This window comes from Sarcophilus harrisii, chromosome 4 (assembly GCF_902635505.1).
Source record: "Sarcophilus harrisii chromosome 4, mSarHar1.11, whole genome shotgun sequence".
Taxonomy (NCBI): domain Eukaryota; kingdom Metazoa; phylum Chordata; class Mammalia; order Dasyuromorphia; family Dasyuridae; genus Sarcophilus; species Sarcophilus harrisii.
In genome coordinates, this window is record NC_045429.1 from 193,971,491 (window position 1) to 193,992,329 (window position 20,839).

Below are 20,839 nucleotides of genomic sequence, written 5' to 3' on the forward strand. Positions count from 1 at the left end.
CTTATAGATCTTTTTCTTCTTCCCCTCCACAGGAAAAACAGGAGTGGTGGTGGCTTTATATTGCAGACAGGAAGGAACAAACATTGATATCTATGCCATACCATGTGTGCACATTAAAAGATATGGAAGAGGTAATTAATTTACATAATACCATTTCAGCATTTATGATATGTATGCACATACTAGCACTGTTCTTTTTGTTTTTGATCTTAAAATTTTATATTTTTTTCCTTGTACATTCTATCAAATCATTTTTTCTCCAGAATATCTTTTGGTTTTTCCATAGAAGCAAAAATCTTTTGCTTTCAGTTAGGATTTGCATATGGTAGATTAGGAGTAGATTATTTTTTTAATATTTGCTTTTCAACATTTTTTGCAATTAGAGTATTTTAATGTGGAGAAAAATATAATTTTACATATTTCTTCTTTTCAGGAATTGTATTGCCTACAAATTTTGCAGGGTTTTTTTTCCTCCCACCAATCTGTTATTCAATATTTAAGCATTCTATTTAAAAAATAAATGCTTTTCTCTCCTTTGAATTATTTAAAAATGGAATCTGAAAGAATAAACAAGAAATACTTTTACAACCACATTGTTATGTTTCAAATAGATTGAATGAAGATAAAATATTTTATTGCTGTTTTGTTTAATGCTCAAAATATATATAGTTCATTGGCTATATCTTGCTTTTATAAATAGCAATTTGAACTTTAATTTTGAGGGGTGTGTGTGTGTATGCACACATGCATGTATACAGCAACATAGTTTCCTATTTTTTTATGTGTTCTGATCATAATAATGATAATAGCTAACATGTATATAGCACTCATTATGTACTAGGCATTGGAAACACTTTATAATTCTTTCATTTGGTCCTTACAACAGTGAGAGATAGGTGCTATTATTATCCCCATTTTATAGATGAGGAAATTGAGTCAAACAGGTTACACAGCTGAGTAAGTGTCTAAGGCTGGATTTGAAGTCAGATCTTGACTCCAATAACTAGCACTCTATTCCTGTGTCATCTAGTAGCCTATATTCCCCATGAAGTAGATTTTCTTAGACATAGAATTTGATATATTGGACTCTCATTGTCCATGGCCATAAGTCAGGACTAGAAGAGACCTTACAGATCATTTAGAACAAATTCTCTCCTTAATTCCCCTTCTCCCCTCTTTTTAAAAACAGACAAGGAAATTTATTTTCTACCTGCTAGATTTTTACATTGTACACCAACAACGTTTTTCTATCCATTTTAATATTTCTGCCTCAAATCTCTCTTCTAATTAAATTCTTTCCTACTTCCTAAACAAATCTATCCCAATTACTTTTTTTTCCCCTCTTTAAGAAGTTTAATGTATATTATCAATCAGCTAATCAACAAACATTTAAGTACTTATTATATGTTAAGTACTGAGGTAGGGCTAAAGATACAATGGCCAATGAAACAGTCTCAGCTCTTGAGAAATTTACATTCTAATGCAGGAGAGTACATGAACATATGAAAACATATTAAAATCAAATACAAGTTAGCCTATTTGAGTTAAGAGTGACAGAGAGGTGCTGTTCTTTAGGGCAGAGTTTGTTAAAAATTTTTTCCATTTATGATCCCGTTTCATCTGAGAAATTTTTATGTGAACTTGAATATATAAGTAAATAAAATAGGTATACAAACCAAACATTTGCTAATAATAAATCATAATTTCATGACTTTTATATTTACCTACGAAATCCCATCTGGAGCCACAAACTGCAATTTAAGAACTTAGCTGGTTCTAGTATCCCAATTACTTAAAACCATTTAATATTTGAGAGTTTTAATAAGTGTGTCATGGTTGTCCAGACACTGCTTTACATTAATGATGGGAGAGGCTTTTTTATTTTTATTTTGATATAGTACTCTCATTAGTACCTTTCCCTTTCCCTCCATTTGTACCATAATTTGAAGGCATTTCTAAGTGTTCTTCTTAGTGCTTTGATGTGCTATGATGTTTGATGCCCAAAGCAAACTAGTAAAGAAAGACATTAACTCTTTCCATCGCACCTCCAGGAAACTTGAAATGATTAGAAATAATGAATAACAAATCTTATTGCATCTTACAGATACAAACACTGGTATACTATTATTTTATTATTAAGAACCTTACTAATTAAAAAGGATGGCTGTGAAAAGGTATTTCTGCTTACATTTGTTATTAGTCTTCTCATTCTTGATATCTTCATGGAATTTATTTGCAACTGTATTGTGCCATTACTTCTCATATCAGCGAGTATCTACTGCCAGAAAGATGAATTTTTAAAATCGGTCTGTTTTTGTAATACTCCCTTCTATAAGAACTTTCAAAATGTCATTGTCTTCTATAAAAAGTAAGACCATACTAGTGCCATCTTCTTTGCTTTGCCAAGACTGCCTGCTTGTTCACAGAAACTCTCAGACCCCTTTGATAAAGAATAATGTAAAAGTCCAAATTAAGGGTATGTGGGCAAATCATCACAAAGAATGAGACTTTAAAAACACCCACAGCATCTTTTGCGTTGTTGTGAATGACTAGCATATAGGATTATACTGGATTCTACTGCTTTTGGAAACAGTGGCTTGTTTGCAGGCTTGCAGGTAGCTTAGCTCATTCTAATAATGAGAGATTTTCAAGGCCTCAGTTCTATGTTGATTAATTTCCAGTTTAATCCTATTTTCATTCATTTTTTATTCTTCCTTACTTTAATGTGATAACTCAACCTTACCTTTCCCCCTTATTTTTTAAACTATCAGTGTTTTCCTTTATTTCTTGAGTTTGCTAACCGTTTTTTATACTAGAGCTATCTTAAACAACTTACTTTAAAAGAGCATATTCTCAAATTCTATTTTGAAATAGCACAATTCATAAACAATTTCATCAGTCACAGAAAAACACCCCACTAATTTTTAAAAAAAATTATAATCAAGAATAATAGGAAATTAGTCTTATTCTAAATTTTATGTATTCATGATTTCTTAGTATTAAAGAAAGTGATTTAAAAAAATCTTAATTTATTGGTGACTTATCCAGGTTCATCAAATTAAAGATTTCATGCTGCTTCCTAAGATAATATTCTAGTCGCAAGTTCTCTGACTTGCTAAAAAAAATTATTTCCAGCCAGCAGTGGCAGAGTCCTATGATATTTAAGGTCTAAATATAATAGCTAATTTCTCTTTAAAGCCATCCCATAACTTGGACAGAAGGAGCATCTAAGGAAATTTTTACCTTTTTGCCATATATTTAAATCCTGCTACAACCCTAAGATCTTTGGAAGCCATGAAAAGCTACTCTGGTATCATGACAGAACTATTTCTCTTTAGCCATAATGATATATAGTGAATAGTTTATATAGCAGAAGATCACTTTGGTTTCAAATTAAAAGGCAGAGATTCACCTAAACCAAGATTATGGGTAAAGGAGTTATTGCTTCTTTTTTCTGACCCTTCCCCATGAACTCTTCTGTCTTCATAGCTTATGACTCTTTCTTCATGTATTTGTAAATTGTTTGTAGAATAAAAAGTTGCATTGTACATGAATGTATCCATTCTCTGGGTAAAATAGCTATTGATTGCCAGAAAATTCCCTAACTAATCTTGTCCATGAGCTGCTTAAAAGTGAGAAAAGAATAATTCAGCCAATATTATGATTAACTTCCATACATTATTGTTATTTCTATAAATGCTACATACATAATACCAAATATTTTTTACAGACTTTTCAGAATTCTTCTTAAATTTAGAAAGATATTATTTTGAAAATGCCAATATATAACTTGGATCCCTTGTACCAATTTCTTTCTGTCACGTTAAAAATCATTGGAATACAAATGAGTGGTTTCTGCTTCCTAGGGTTGGTTTCTTTTTGGTTTATGTATTAATTTTGTATTGACAGACCATAAAAGGGAGCATTGAATTTAATCAGGAAAGACATCTTCACATTCTGTCTTCATTGCTTACTTGGTTATATATCATTGAACAAGTCTCTGGGCTTGTTTCCTCAGCTGTAAAATTGGTTTTAATAATACCTACCTTACAATGTTGTTATGAAGCTTAGATGTGATCATGAATTTAAGTATTTTATTTTGTAAACCTTGTAACATTAGAGAACCATCAGCTGTTAGGTTTTATTTAAGTCTTGTAGAATCAAGGATCATTGCTCTGAAGTTCAGAAATTTATCTTTTATCTTTCAGGTAGAACTGAAGTTCCCTGCTCCAGGAAAACCTGGAAATTACCAGTACACAGTGTATCTAAGATCAGATTCTTATATGGGTTTGGACCAGATTAAACCATTGAAGGTAAGAATCAAAGACCATTCAGTAAATACATTTCCTGTTTTTTGATTTGAATAATTATTTGATTAAGCTATCTTTAGAGTTCGTTGAAGTAAGTAATGGAATAGGAACGGGTTAATCAAATGCCTTTTATGTGCAAAATTGTTTTATGGGTTTGTGTGTTTTTAAGAATAAAATACCTCTCTGGAAGTTTAATTTTAAGATTTGAAACAATTTAGAAGCTTGAATTGACAAACCAACTGAAAACTTTATATATGTATGGAAGTATGAAAGGACTTTTTGAGAAATTTTAATGAAAACTTTAGGTTGTATTAACTGAAGTATCGTGACTAAGAGTTATGTTTTATTATACTTTGCCACAATTATCTGGCCCAATATGTCAAAGAAAAATAGTACTTATCTGACCACACCAGGTATATTATGTTCAGTTCTCAGTGTCACACTGGCAAAGCAGTAGTGACAAATTGGGTTGTCCAGAGGAAAGAAACCAGAATAAAATGAAAGCTATCAAAGCCCATATCAAAGACCTTAAAAAAATTGGGAATGCTTATTTTAGAGAAGAAAATATTTGGGAGAGGGTGGGAATGGAATTAGGTTTGCAGATGACAGTTTTCTTTCTGTTTTCAAGTATTTGGAGGATTATCATGTGAAAGAATATTTAGCCTAATTCTGCTCTGAAGAGCAAAGCTAGTACCAATATGTTAAAATTACAAGGAGTAAATTTGGTTTCACTCTAAAACATTTTTTCTTAAGTTGTTCAAAATTGGAGTGGGATATAAAATATTTCCCTGTTGCTGGAATTGTTCACATAGAGATTTGATGGTTACCTGAAGAAAATGTTATAGAAGGAATACTTGCTGGAAGAGGAGATGGGACTCAAGCTCTTGAGGTGGCTCAGATTAATCATACTTTTAGAAAAATACATTCTTTGCTCCTGACCACTTCCTCACCCCAGTAATGGTTTTTCAGTTTTTTCCAGTGGGAAAAACTAAGACTTTTGTTTACTGATCTCCAGCATGAACTATTTTTGATGATCTCATCTTAGGACTTTAATATTCTGCAGTTTGCTTTCTCTAATGAGGAACACAACAGTCCACTTATCTGAAGCACATGCCCACTAAGAATCATGTTATTACTAGAGCTTTTCTTTTGCTGCAGAAGTCATTCTAATTTACAATACAAATGATAACGCAGAAGGCACAGAACTGGTTGAGATTCAAGAGCAAAGAGAGGTGAGGCAGTAAAGATCGTCTTACTTCACCTCCCATTTGTATGCCATAGGTATAGAAAACAATATTTATAAAAATGTATTCAAAAGATACTAAAAAATATAGCCATCGTGTATGTCCTGGGAACTGGGCATTCAAAGTTGTCTTCAACCTTTTGATACATATCCAACTTTAGACTATGATTGAAATACAAAGGAAAATCAAAAATTCAAAGCTGAATGCTCTTTGGATAAATGACAGCTTATAGATATTTTTCTGGTATGTTAGAGTTAAGCTTTTTACCTTGATCTCCTGACTTTCTATTTGCTATATGTAAGGAATAAATGAAATAATATATCAAGTGCTTTGTAAACTATAAAATACTGTTTCTAAGCATCAGCTATTATTGTTATTAATAAAGATTGTAATTTTGACACTCAAAACTTTCTTTTACAGTTGGAAGTTCATGAAGCTAAACCAGTGCCAGAAAATCATCCACAGTGGGATACAACAATAGAAGGAGATGAAGACCAGGAGGATAGTGAGGGCTTTGAAGATAGTTTTGAAGAAGAAGAAGAAGAAGAAGATGATGATGACTAAACAATAGTCTGAACCGACTACACTATTTGCACACATTTGCAAACTTTTTCCTGTTATGTTGGAACTGTACAGTAAACCAGAAACACAGTGCAGAAGTGTTGTTGAAGAAAGTTTAGTTTCTTTGCCCAGTATGAGTGCATTATGTAATTTGCCAGTGGAGGTCTAGCAATATTTTGCCATGGGTACAACCTGGAAGATGCTTGTGGCTTATTTAAGCCTCTTAACTGTGGGATGGTGCATTTATTTCAACAATGATAATAAATCTTTTTTATTATAACTGTCCAAAAGTGTGGGCTGTGTATCGTCTGATCAGTCTATGGTCCCAATAAAAGAAAAAGTACCATGAAAAACAAAATCTCAATGAGCAACTTTCTGCAGTCAACTTTATTTTTTAGAAAAGTAAACATCTTTTAGGTATCATCTGCACAAATTTTAATCTTGATAAACTGTTACTCATTTTCTCAGTATTTTTCATTGATATGAAAATATTATGACAACTTCATCAAATCTCTTGTTTTTACTTTTCTGGTCATCTTTTTGTGTTCTGTCTTTAGGAAGCACATTCCACATAGCATAGAGGGCTACATTTTGGGATTTGCCTTTTCTTAATTGCCCAAGATATTAATACAAATTATAAAAAAAAATATTGACTATGTCATAAAATGCTCTTAATGGCTTAAAACATTTTTAAGCCTCTATTTCAGCAGATCAATGCAAGATCTAATTTTTTTGATAAACTGTGTGTCTAAAAATGGCCGTGGGACCATATGTTATCTGATGTTGGTGGCTTACATATTATTATACCTTTTGTCAAAGGTACAGTATAAAAGCTGAAAGACATTCTTAACTTTTAATCTACCTGACTCTGTCAGAAAACTTTTAAGGAGAAAACACAACATGCAAAGGAGGCATCTTTTGTATTCATTTTGAACTCCTATCAATAAACCAGATGTTTGATTCAGTTTGCATTTGTAATGGTGTTTATCTTTTTCACCCCTAGAAACGGTTTATACATAGGGGGAGTACATGCTTTTATTTTTTCACTTAAATATTTGTTTATAACATTGTACAAAAATGCTGAAGTTACTGGTATTTCGATACGGTATAAGAAAAAAAAAGTTACCATGGATTGGTGTTATCCCTTATCCATCTCTAGTGTCCAGGCACAGTACAATAGTTTTTAATGGTTATAAAATGTAGAGATTAATACAAGTCGACCACAGTGGTAAGATAAATATTTTTAGTACTAGATATTGAGGAACCATAAATCTACAATATTAAATAAGAGTTGATTTTGACATTTTGTCATTTAGGGAAATTATAATCCTGTCTTATGAAAAACATCTAGAGGACAGAATACAGTATTTCTGACCTTGTTTACTACAGAAGATTGCCACTTTACATGCAAAATTGCATTGGTATTTTCTTTGTTTATCACAGTAGTTGGAAATAAAATTTTAAAGTGACCTAAATATGAATTGGGGTGTTTTTTGGTTTTAAATTCAATTTAACATTTCATAACATAATTTTTAAAAATTGTTTTATTTTTTAACAACTGTTCATAAATAATGTCTTAGCAGTTGACAAGTTGTGTTGCCCTTAGTTTGTTGTGTACTGTACTTAATTCTCTAAAATAGATGATGTACATAAATTTAGAACTAATTGTTCTTTAGTCAGAATGCAGTAGGCAGCTACAATTCAAGCTCACTTTTGGAGAAAGTTGACCACAGGTCAAGAAAATTTTAGTTGCCTACAGACAGAATACTGTTTAGGATTTTGTTTTGAAGCAAACAAATAAGTTGTTTGGGAAATCTGAAATATAATGTGGACTTTTTAGAAGGAAGTTCTCAATTTATTTCTCCCCCTTCCCCCCCAAAAAAATGAGTATATAAATTTCTAGAGAGAATGCTTAGATACATTGTGGGGCAGCTAGATGGCATAGTGGATAGAGCACCAGCCCTGAAGTCAGGAGGATCTGAGTTCAAATGTGACCTCAGACACTTAACAGTTCCTAATTGTGTGACCCTGGGAAGTCACTTGACTCCAATTGCTTCAGCAAAAAAGAAAAAAAAAATACATTGAATTTCAATCTCTCTCTCTCAACCTCTTTCCTCCTGTCTTTCCATACTAAAGGATTTTAAAAATTCACCCTAAATAATTGAATTCTCAATATATGAACTTACTTATTTGAGCTAGAAATTTAGTCTTCAAAGTTTCATAAATAATTCTTGATTTATTCAATATTTGAATAACTTTCAATGATGACAAAATAAAATTTAGACCCTTAGGACTATAAGTGATTTTATGAGATCAGCTAGTTCATTATTCCAGTTAGGTCAAATCTAAATCATCCCTAACGAATAGGAATTTCTCATGTTTTAAAATATCTGTATAGAACAATTTAAATAAGAATTTGTCTTAACTCTTTTGAATGTATTCCAATCTTATTAATGTGGATGCTCCCTCTACCAATATAAATCATTAGGCCATCCATACATTATCTTTTCTGATTTTTGTTTTTCCATAAAATCAACAGAACATGTTCAACATACTGGAGGCCTTTCTCTAGGTTTTTTAATATTTTATGGTTGCCTGAGCAAAACTCAGATGGTCCATCTTTTTATCTCTGTATCCCCTTTTCTAGTGATATGTCCTTGCCATATTTTATGCTACTTATTTTAAAGTGGTAATGTTTGGTAGTTTAGATATATCCACCATGCTTTCTACGGCTCTTTGGGGTTCTTTGAAAATTATAGTATTCTATGATTCACTGGGAGAATTTGGTCTTTTTAAAGGGAATCTTGCACTTGATTATTGAATATACTGGACAACTTACCAAATATTATCCAGCACTCTTAACCCTCTTCAATTTGGCTTTTCTCGTTCATCTGTAATGTCCGAGTTGGCAGTTACAATTATAATGCCCATCATTATGATTCTATCTATAAAAATTCAGTTTGATTATTTCAAGTGAAAGTTAAAATCGCCAATATGCCTTAAATCCACTTGATTTTTCCTGTATGAATTTCTTGATTCATTTTAGAAAATATTTAATGTCAGGAAATTTTTTCTTATAATAATCTGGATTTACTTAACCCCATGATGTAAACATTATGTTACAAGAACGCTTTCTTCCAATATAATAGCAAACAATTCATATAACTTCTTCCCATTTTGTAGTTTGGTCTTAGGAACCTAAGGAAATCTGCAGTCTTTGAGATTTAAGTTATATTCCAGCAAGTCATTGAACCAACATACTTCCTTCCTGATCCTCAAATGGAGTTCATAACTTTCCCCTACATTTGTCTTTAGCCTATATGGATACATATGGGATATGACACTGATGTTATGCATCTGTTTTTGTATGACGTTACATTGATTGTGCAAGAGTTCCCTTAACTCACTTTTCCATCTTTTTATATTCTGTTGAAATTCCAAAGTGCCTAATGTAAAAATTATCTAAAATGTAGAAAGTTGCCTTTTTGGAGTGGTAGCCAGTCTAACATTATTACTCCTCTACCTGGAAGGTTCAATGGCTCCCTATTTCCTTTAGCATAAAAATACTAACTTGTCTGTTTGGTATTTAAAGCGCTTCTTAGTCTGGTTCCAACCTGTCTCTCCAGACTGATTTCATAATACATTCATACAATCAACATTCCAGCAAAACTAGCCTACTCTGTGCTTCTTGGAAATGGCATTCCTTGCTCTTCGACCCTGTGCCTTTTCAAGGAAGATGCCAGCAAATGCTCTTTCTTTTACTTCCACATTTGGAGTCTGTATTTCCTGTTAAGCCTCTGCTCAAGTGCCACCCTCTACAAGTGGTGTTTTCTGATTCCCTTGTGAATGCTTCCATCACAGATTACTTTGTATATATTTTTGTATAATTTGGTATTTGCTTATTTGTACATGTTTCCTCTGGTAGAATGTAAGCTCTTTGAGGGCAGGGATTATTTCCTTTTTGTCTTTGTAGTTCAGCCTCTACAAAGTGCCTAGCACATAGTAGTTGCTTAATAAATGCTTATTGAATTAAAGTTGAAATACTAGCATTGTATATTATTCTGTTAGCAAATTGAATCTACAAGATAAGTTTTCTATATGCATATCAATTTCAAAATGATCAGTTTTAAGACTTAATTTTCTTTCTGACCACTTTAAGATTGTTATACAGAAAAATCTATTACATGTTTTCAATGGTAGTACTCCAAACTTTCCCCATGGCCTATATATATTCCTCTAACTTACATAGAGAAATTTTAGTTACTTGTTTAACATGATTGCAAATTGCTTTCCTGAATTGTTGGGCCAGTTCACTTTTCCTACCAATGGCATATCACTGTGTCTATCTAGAAATTCTCCAATATGAACCATACCCATCTTTTATTACATCTGCCATTTTGCTGATTTAAGGTGAAACCCTAGAGTTGTATTGATTGGCATTTCTCTTATTAGTGATGTAGAGCATTTTGTGTGTGTGTGTTTGTGGAGAGCTTGCAAGGTTTTTGAGGATTGTTCATATTAATTGACCACTTACCTAGTGAAGAATAGCTTTCTGATAGTTATCTTGGAGAGCAAACCCTTAAAAATATGATAGAGGAAACAGATTCCTTTCTCCCTCCGTTGATAACGTCCCTTTTTACCTAGTTGCATTAATCTTGTTCATACAAAAAACTTCAATTTCACCTAATTGAAATGATCTTTTATCTATTTCCATCTCTTCTATCTCTTATTAAGACTTCACTCCCTAGCCATAGCTGTTGAAAGATGCTCCAACTCACATCCAAACAGTTTCCTTTAGAACATTTCTTTTATGCATGTCCTCTCTTTTGACACTGTTACCACCCTGGTGCAGACCTCATCGTCTCACCCCTGGACTACAGCAAGAGTCTGCTAGTTGATCTACCTAGATTATTTCCACATTCCAGTCTCTTTTCTCAGGTTAAAATTGATCTTCTTTAAACCTGGGTGTGACTATATCATTATCCTTTTCCATCAACTCCAGTGGCTCTTCACTATCTCCAAAGTCAAATGTGAAATCTGTTTGGCTTTTAACGTCCTCTACAACCTGGCCTTTATTCTAGTCTTAGACTACAATTCTCCTTACCTCCTTGTATTGTGCAATACAATGACAGTGGCTTCCTTTCTGATCCTCACACGAGTCATTTTATATAACTTGAGCTTTTTGGCTGGCTGTCCCCCAAACCTGAAAGGCTTAGAGGCAGGATTTAAGTGGCTTTTCAAGAAATAATGAGTTTTCACTGATTGTCTTCCATGCCTGAAATACCCTCCTCAACTTTATCTCCCACCTTCCAGTCTCAGTTAAAGATTCACTTCCAAAAAACTTTCCCATTTCTCTTTGATCTTGGTATTCCAAATATTTATATATAGAACTCCAAATTTTTATATGTAAAACACATGTATATCACAAGATATAAATATTTAAATCTATTTTTTACCTTTCCCTCCCTTCCTTTCTTCCTTACCTCCTTTCCCTCCTTCCTTCCTTCTTTCCTTCTTCCCTTCCTTCCTTTCTCCCTCCCTCTCTTAATCCCTTTCTCCCTCCTTCCCTCTCTTCTTTTCCTTCCTTTGTTTCTTCTTCTCTCCCTCCTTTCCTCTCCCTCCCTTACTCTTTTCCTCCCTCTCTCCCTCCTCCATTTCTTTCCTCCCTCCCTCCTTTCTCTTTCTCCTTATCTATCTATCTAATATTTTTTGTACATAATTGTTTGTTGTCTCTATGTTAACTCCTTTAGAGCAGGGACTTTTTTCCCCTTTGGCCTTTCTTTATGTCCCTGATGCTTAGTATACTTCCTGGAATATAATGTCTATAATCAATGCTAGCTCACTATTTCCTTATTAAGTGAAATATATTTCTCTTCCCAATGATGTGTGTATATTTTTTCACTACTTTGAGAACTGGTTTAGTTGATTTAAGAGTGACATTCTAAATGTTTTTGTCACTCCTGCTCCCAACACTTCCTCCTTGTTGGTAGACTTCTACTTGCATACCCCAATTATGTAAGATAATTTCCTTCATCCTTCTTTTCCTCTCCCTCTTTCATTCTGCCATGTACTCCTCCTTCTCTCTTTTTCTATTCTTTAAGATTATCATTTCATAGCAACCACTCCTAAGCCTTCCATCTTTTTAAATTTTCTTTATGACCCCTAATGGTGATTTCTCTTCAATTTATTTTACAGGTCAGTTGTTTTTGCTATGAGATTTCATTTTCTTCTATCTTTTCAAGCTTTGGACTTTATTTTAATATTTTTTTATCTATATCATGAAGTCTTTTTTTTCCCCTGAGGCAATTGGGGTTAAGTGACTTGCCCAGGGTGATACAGCTGGGAAGTATTAATTTGTCTGAGGCTGGATTTGAACTCAGGTCCTCCTGACTTTAGGGTCAGTGGTCAATCTACTGTGATATCCAGCTGCCCCTGGTCATGGAGTCTTTAGCTTTTATTTAGTCAATTTTTATTCCTAGGGAGTTTGTTTTGGTATGGTTTTGTACCTCTTTTTCCAAGCTGTTAATTCTCTTTTTGATTCTTTCTTCCATAGTTCTCATTTCTTTTCCAATTTTCCTCCCCCAAGTTATTGGTTTATTTAGTTTAAAAAATGTTTAAAAATTCCTTTAAAAATTTCTTGCTTTATTTCTTTTAGGAATTTTAGTTTAATTCATGTTCACTAAGTTATTGTTGAAGTTGTTTTTTAGATATTTTGTAGTACTCTTTTCTGAGTCTCTATCTTGAGCATCCTTGCCACCATAATACATTTTTTAATGGTGAAAGTCTTGCTTTGTTTGCTCATTCATTGCCCACTTCCTGACTTGAGACTTTTTGTTGAGGAAGATCTCTGCACATTTCTAGAAGGAATGTCTGGATTAGTCCTGTTGTGGTATTCTTGGAATACTGAGTTATTTTTTTTTCTAGGATCTTAGGGACACCTCAGGCGTCCTTCAAACTTTCATTGCTCCCAAATTAATGTGATCTAGATCTGATCACATTCTGATTTGTGATCAAAATGTCTGATTGTCTCTTTTCTGGGCTGAATTTTACAATTTTCTTACCTAAGTTTGGATCTGAGAAATATGCCCCAGGTTTGAATTTGCCCCAATTGGGAGTTTCAGTAGACTGGCTATATTCACCCACTATGAACTAATTAGAAAACTCTACAGGTTGAATGACAGAACTACAGGTTCTCCTTCAGTCTGGATCTGCCCTCGTTATTCTATTGCAAGTTTCAAACTAGATCAGAGACCTCCTCTACTTCTGTAATCAAGCTGTTGCTTGTTTCTGAATTTGCTTCTGTCTGAGTGCACAACCTAGGGTCTGCAGCTACTCCTCAATCTGGAATACATCCTTAAGTCAGGACCTTCCTTAGTGTCTCCTAGATCTGCTGGGATTGTGTGGAGAATAACAGAGCTGCCAAGTGGCATCTATTTCTGTACCCTGAACAGTCCACTGTATAATGGATTTGCCTCTTCATTTTTTCCCTGGTATAAAAACCTTTGCCTGGAGAGAGGAGAGAGACAAGGAGAAAGAAAAAGAAGGAAAAGGGAGGGAATAATGAAAATAAATTATAGTTTTAATGATTGTGTTATCTTACTTATAAAAGCTATATCATTTATATATACTCCCAGTACCAAATGCAGATATTGTATGCACCCTCTCTTCCTTTCCTTCAAGAAAACTGTAACCCTTAATACTCTGAATGGCCATTTTTCGATAGACCCCATCCCCAATGTCTATATACCTTTGTGTTTTGTCTCTTTATGTCAAACTGGGCTAGAAAATGACTCTGGGATTTCCCCCATAGTTTTATGATTTGAACTCCATATGGTGCATTTTCTAGATCTGTTTGAAGTAGTTGTGGAATAGAACTCAATTGTACATTTTTCTGCTCTTCCATGATCTCAGTTTTACCTTCTTTCTACTTTTTTTTTTTTCCCTTTGCATGGTTCCCTGTTGGTTTTCTTATGCGTCTCCAGTTTCCTTTGGAAGATCACCATCCATAGCCTTATCTATTAAAGTATCCCTCCAGGGTTTGCTCTGGTCCTTTCCCCCTCTACTCTTTATCTTCATGATCTTATCAGCTCATATGGTAGAAATTATAATCTCTATACCAGTGGCACTCAAATCTATATATCCAGCAGTAATCTAATTGTAAAACTCTAGTCCTCTGTAACTGCATTTCTATGGTTTGTCTATGTCCCAAATGGAACTATTTCTCCCAGTAAACTATCTCTAAATATTCTTACTTCTGTTGAGAGCATCATAATCTTTCTAGTCACCCAGGTTCACAAACTGGGAGTCATTTTGCATTTTCTTTCTCTCAACCTCAACATTTAACCACTTTTCAAATTTTATTGATTCTTCTTTTGTGACATTTCATAGGGCAGCTAAGTGGCACAGAGGATAAAGTCAGGAAGACCTGAGTTCAAATTTGGCCTCAGACAATAGCTGTGACCCTGGACAAGTCACTTTATCCTAATTTGCCTTAGTTTCATTATAGAAAATGACCTGGAGAAGGAAATGACAAACTATTCATGTATTTTTGCCAAGAAAATTCCAAAACGGAGTCACAGAGTTTGGACATGACTCAACAACAACATATCTCATGTCTATTCCCTTACTACTCATGTGGTTATTCAGTCATTCATTACAACTCACCTGATCTATTATGATAATCTCCTATTTGAAAGTTCTTAATTGACTTTCATGTTTTAGTCTGTCTCATCTCCAATTCTCCACACAATGACCCAAACTGATTATCTTAAAAGCACAATTCTAAGGACCTCATTCTGCCCCTTTTCCCCTATTCCTCAAAAATATCTCCAAACTTATTTGTAAAACGCTGAAAAACTTTGAAACCTACACCTATGACAGATTACTGTTTTTTTTTTTTTATTTAATAGCCTTTTATTTACAGGATATATACATGGGTAACTTTACAGCATTAACAACTGCCAAACCTCTTGTTCCAATTTTTCACTTCTTACCCCCCACCTCTCCCTAGATGGCAGGATGACCAGTAGATGTTAAATATATTAAAATATAAATTAGATACACAATAAGTATACCTGACCAAAACGTTATTTTGCTGTAGAAAAAGAATCAGACTCTGAAATATTGTACAATTAGCTTGTGAAGGAAATCAAAAATGCAGGTGTGCATAAATATAGGGATTGGGAATTCAATGTAATGGTTTTTAGTCATCTCCCAGAGTTCTTTTCTGGGCATAGCTAGTTCAGTTCATTACTGCTCCATTAGAAATGATTTGGTTGATCTCGTTGCTGAGGATGGCCTGATCCATCAGAACTGGTCATCATATAGTATTGTTGTTGAAGTGTATAATGATCTCCTGGTCCTGCTCATTTCACTCAGCATCAGTTCGTGTAAGTCTCTCCAGGCCTTTCTGAAATTATCCTGTTGGTCATTTCTTACAGAACAGTAATATTCCATAATTTTCATATACCACAATTTATTCAGCCATTCTCCAACTGATGGACATCCATTCAGTTTCCAGTTTTAGCCACTACAAAAGGGCTGCTACAAACATTCATGCACATACAGGTCCCTTTCCCTTCTTTATAATCTCTTTGGGATATAATCCCAGTAGTAACACTGCTGGATCAAAGGGTATGCACAGTTTGATAACTTTTTGAGCATAGTTCCAAACTACTCTCCAAAATGGTTGGATTCGTTCACAACTCCACCAACAATGCATCAATGTCCCAGTTTTCCGCATCCCCTCCAACAATCATCATTATTTTTCCTGTCATCTTAGCCAATCTGACAGGTGTGTAGTGTATCTTAGAGTTGTCTTAATTTGCATTTCTCTGATTAATAATGACTTGGAGCATCTTTTCATATGACTAGAAATAGTTTCAATTTCTTCATCTGAGAATTGTCTGTTCATATCCTTTGACCATTTTTCAATTGGAGAATGGCTTGATTTTTTATAAATTAGAGTTAATTCTCTATATATTTTGGAAATGAGGCTTTTATCAGAACCTTTGACTGTAAAAATATTTTCTCAGTTTATTGCTTCCCTTCTAATCTTGTTTGCATTAGTTTTGTTTGTACAAAAACTTTTCAGTTTGGTATAATTGAAATTTTCTATTTTGTGATCAGTAATGATCTCTAGTTCTGCTTTGGTCATAAAGACCTTCCCCTTCCACAGGTCTGAGAGGTAAACTATCCTGTGTTCCTCTAATGATTACTGTTGTTTTTAATCCACCTTCTAGTTAGTGACAGAAACTATCAGTTATGTGTTATTCTTCTTGCCCAGGAAAGCCAGAGGTAATAATAGATTGAGAATGTGGGGAGCTTAAAAAAAAAATAAACCATTCAGCATAAATAGGACAGGCTTTATTTGTAAGTAGAATTGTTTAGCACTTGAAGTTCACAACACATGGCTTAAATTTTACAACCAGAATGATAGCAGGAATGGTCCAAATGTCATTTATGTTAGCACAGTTTCTGAAGGAATAGAAAAGATTTCCCTCTTCATTCCAGCAGAGGGAGGCAGGGTTACAATTTTCTTGAAGGAAAGGAAGCTATTGAGGGTGCATACAATATCTGCATTTGGTGTTGGGAGTATATATGAGATGGCTTTTTATAAGTGAGACAACACAGTAATTAGACCTGTAATTTATTTTCATTATTACCCTCAGCATTACTTACTGCTCCTTTTATTCTTTTCCCTCCTTTCTACATCTTTTTCTTTCTCCTCTATTTCCTCTCCTCTCCTCTCCTTCCATCTCCTCTTCCCTCTTTCTATCTTAACTGTATGACTTAAGGCAACTCACAACTTCGTTAGGGACTTACTTTCTTCAGTAACATGAAGGAACTGTACTGGATGATCAATCAATCAACAACAATTTATGAAGTGCCTGGCAAAATAAAGATAAAAAGAAAAGCCTTCACCCTGGATGATTTTTAAAAAATGTATTTATTTAAAACTTAAATGCAGGGGCAGCTAGTGGTGCAGTGGATAGAGCACCAACCCTGAAGTCAGGAGGAGCTGAGTTCAAATTTGACCTTAGACATTTAACTTCCTAGCTATGTGACCCTGGACAAGTCACTTAATCCCAGTTGCCTCAAGCAAAAACAAATAAACAAAAAAACAAACAAACAAACAAAAAAACCCAAACCAAAACAAAACAAAGAAGACTTAAACTCAAAATAAGGAAAAAAGACAAAATAGAAAAAGAAAGAAAGATGGAAAAAGAAAAATAAACAAAACAAAAACCCGTTGTAATGTATCCTGCAGAACATTGAGAAGGATTCAAAATGTGTAACAATCAATTTCCATTTCAAGAAAGCATATATAATAATAGAAGATGCTGTAATCACAACCATCCAGTTTTTCTTTGCTTCCCTGTAGGTTATTCTTTTGTTCTCTGTTGTGCACTTTTTACTTTATTCTTTTTTTTTTCCTTTTCCTCCCTCCCCCGTCTCCCTAAGCAGGCTGTAGTTAAATAGGGATATATTTAGGTATACACACACACACATACATACATTTGCACACTCATATCTATATACTCATGTACTCATGCATATACATATCCTGGATGATTTTAAAACCTTCTAGATGAATAATTTAGTGTTTTTTTGTTTCCTTTTAAAATTAATTTTTTTTAAAAAAAGCATTCCCCCCCAGTTACATATAAAGAAAAATTTTGGCATTCGTTTTTACAAGATTTTGAGTTCCAAATTTTTCTCCTTCTTTCTTTAACTTCCCCTCTTCAGAAGATGATAGACAGTTTGATATGGGTTATACATGTGCTATCATATAAAACATTTTCCAGGATCATCTCTGGCTTATTTATCTTTGCTTTAGGATAAGGTTGTTTCCAACTTTTCAGATTGAAAGCAGGTCTCTGTTAAAAACACAGGCAGGAATAAGGTCTGGACTTGTTTCCTTCTATGGGAACCTCCTGGTGAGGATACTACTTCCTCCAATGTGGGTTGATATCTTTTCTACAATTTATAGTCTTAGGGAGCTGCCTAGGAGACTGAAAGGTTAAGTAATTTGTCCAGGGTCATAGAGCCAGAATGTCAGAGGCTACACTTCAACTCAAGCATTCCTGACTTCCAGGCTACTCTCTGCACATTCTTTTGTCATACTAGAATTGTATTACATAACACAGTCTTGTCAACAAGTAGTCTATTAGACAGGCTTTGGAAATTCCTTTATTCAAAAATTTTTCCTATTTCATGGTGTTTATCATGTCATCTGACCTAGTGAATTTTATTTCTAAATGCTTCTCAGAATGGAGTTTCATTTTATTGGAGCTGGATCCAGCTAGTCCATTTTCCCTGATGAGTTTTTTTTTTTAATAAATAAAAAAAGATCTCAAATTAGTACCAAGTTTTAAGTTGTACGAAGAATTTTTACATACTCATTGGAGAGGATATCTATATCTGTATCTATAATATCTATCTATCTATAGTTCAACCATTTGCAAATGTCAAATTCAATTAAAAATGAATAAATGATACCCTAAACAATGATAAATAAGTTTTCTCTTTTAGGAAAATTTTTTTGGGGGTGTAGGTATAACTTTATAATAATAATATTCTTATTTGAATCCCTTTTTATCTATTTATTTATCCCTACCCCTACAACTGTATCTCCCATTTATTTCTTGGTTAAACTTTTTGTGAAAATTATCTGTACTAGGTACTTCTCTTCTTTTTAAAATTATCTATAGATTGACTTCTTACTTCATATTTCAGCTGAAATTGTCTTCTCCAAAGTTACCATTGACCTATTTAATTGACAAATCTAGAGGCTTTTTTTCAGTCCTTTTACTTTTTGACATCTCTGGCACCATTAACACTACTCATCACCTTTTTCTCAGAGATACTCTCTTTTCTAGTTTTTTTGTGATATTACTCCCTCCTAATTCTCTTCCAACTTGACTAATTCTTCTTTTTCTGTCTCCTTTGACGCATATTCTTTCACTCACAGTACAGAATAGTGTCCCTGAACACTCTCTCCTGAGCATCTTCTTTTAATCCTTTATGGTATCTTGCTAAGTGACCTCAATACTATCAATGGGTTCAGTTATCATCTCCATGCAGATGATTATCCAGATTTACATATCCAGCATCACCAATGGCCTTTTAGGTATCTTAGATGTCCCTTAAGAATCTGAAACTCAATATATTCAAAACATCCTCCTCCTAAACTCTCCCATCTTCCCAACTTTTCTGTTGTTTTGAATATCCTTCTAATCACCTGTATTCAAAACCTTAGTATTATCTTTGATTCTTCCTTCTCACTCTTCTCTTGTAGCCAATCTGTTGTCAAGCTTCTTTTTTTTGTCTTCACATTTCCAATACCTCCCAATCTCTCCACTTATGTAGCTGTTAAACTGGTGCAGGCTCTCATCACTCCCCTGGATTATTACAATAGCCTCTTGGTATGTTTTCCTGACTTAAATATCTCTCTACTCAGCTCCCAAAGGAATTTTTCTAAGGCACATCCCCTCCTCAATTAAACAATGGATCCCTATTACTTCCAGGATAAGTTCTCTGGTTTGCATTTAAAGCTTTTCTTCAGTGTGACTTCTTCCTATTTTTATAGTCTTCTTCACTTTACTTCCTTCCTTCCCCTCTGTTTCCCGGTCCACCCCTCACATATTCTATGATTTTGCACCACTAGCCTTCTTGCTGTTACTTGAACATGAAATCTTTTCACTGGCTGTTTCTTATGCAGTATCTCTAACTTTTTGCTTCCTTGGCTTCCTTCAAAATAAATCTCAGACCTCACCTTCTATAGGAGACTCTTTTCAGTCCCAACACAACTGTCCATTGCTTTTGCCTTCTCTCTAACATTAGCTTCCATCTACTCTTACTTACTTCTACCTCCATCTTGTATGTATATAGTTATTCACATATTATTTCTATCATTACAATTTGAGCTTCTTGAAGGCAGGGATTATGCTTTTGTCTTATTTTGTATCCCCAGAGCTTAGCACAAGATCTGATAGTAAGTGCTCAATAAATGCTTCTTGATTGACTAAAACCCTCTCTCACCCCGAGTCCCATATGAGCAAGAAATAACTTCCAAACTGATCCTATAATTTTTCTTGGAAGGCTAAATGATTCTTTTATGAAGCTCTTTAGAACTATTTGAAAATTGTCTTTTGTCTTCAATGTCTGAGACATTGACTTTATTTTGAATTTAATAAGAAAAATAATAGTGATTCAGTATGGTGCAGTGGTTAAAGGCCCAGGTTTGGGGCTCAATATAACTATTATTTATTATAAACCTTCTGTTATAATATTATAATATAATATAATATAGTTATATTGCTAGACATTATGCCAGGCAGAGGAGATATGAAGACAAAAATAAAATAGTTCCTCCCCCAAAATAATGTTCTACTGAGATTGTAGAAAAAAGTTCCAAGCATTTTTGTACTCTTTTATCTTTCCCCGGCTTATACTGCTTTTCAAGTTGGTAATTGTCAGATGTCTTTTTTAGTCAAGAAAATTGGAATACTAATGCATTGTTGGTAGAGTTGTTAACTGATTCAACCTTTCTGTAAAACAACTTGGAACTATATCCAGAAAGCAATTAAACTGTGCATATTCTTTGATCCAGCAATATCACTATCAGCTTTGAATACTAAAAAGATAATTAGGAGTGGAAAAGGACCTACATATACAAAAAATATTTAGAGCAGCTCTTTTTGTAATGGAAAACAATTGGAA

General features: G+C 33.8%; 1 protein-coding gene across 1 annotated transcript in view; it reads left to right on the forward strand.

Moving 5' to 3' along the window:
* SEC63 (SEC63 homolog, protein translocation regulator) overlaps window positions 1-6,464 on the forward strand; it is a 66,766-nt gene extending 60,302 nt beyond the window's left edge. Inside the window, exons 19-21 of the mRNA XM_003769336.4 lie at window positions 33-131; window positions 4,209-4,313; window positions 5,975-6,464. Coding sequence (XP_003769384.1) covers window positions 33-131; window positions 4,209-4,313; window positions 5,975-6,118 — 348 coding nt within the window. The 3' untranslated portion in view covers window positions 6,119-6,464. The remainder of the gene's footprint in view (window positions 1-32; window positions 132-4,208; window positions 4,314-5,974) is intronic.
* Window positions 6,465-20,839: the final 14,375 nt, after the last annotated feature.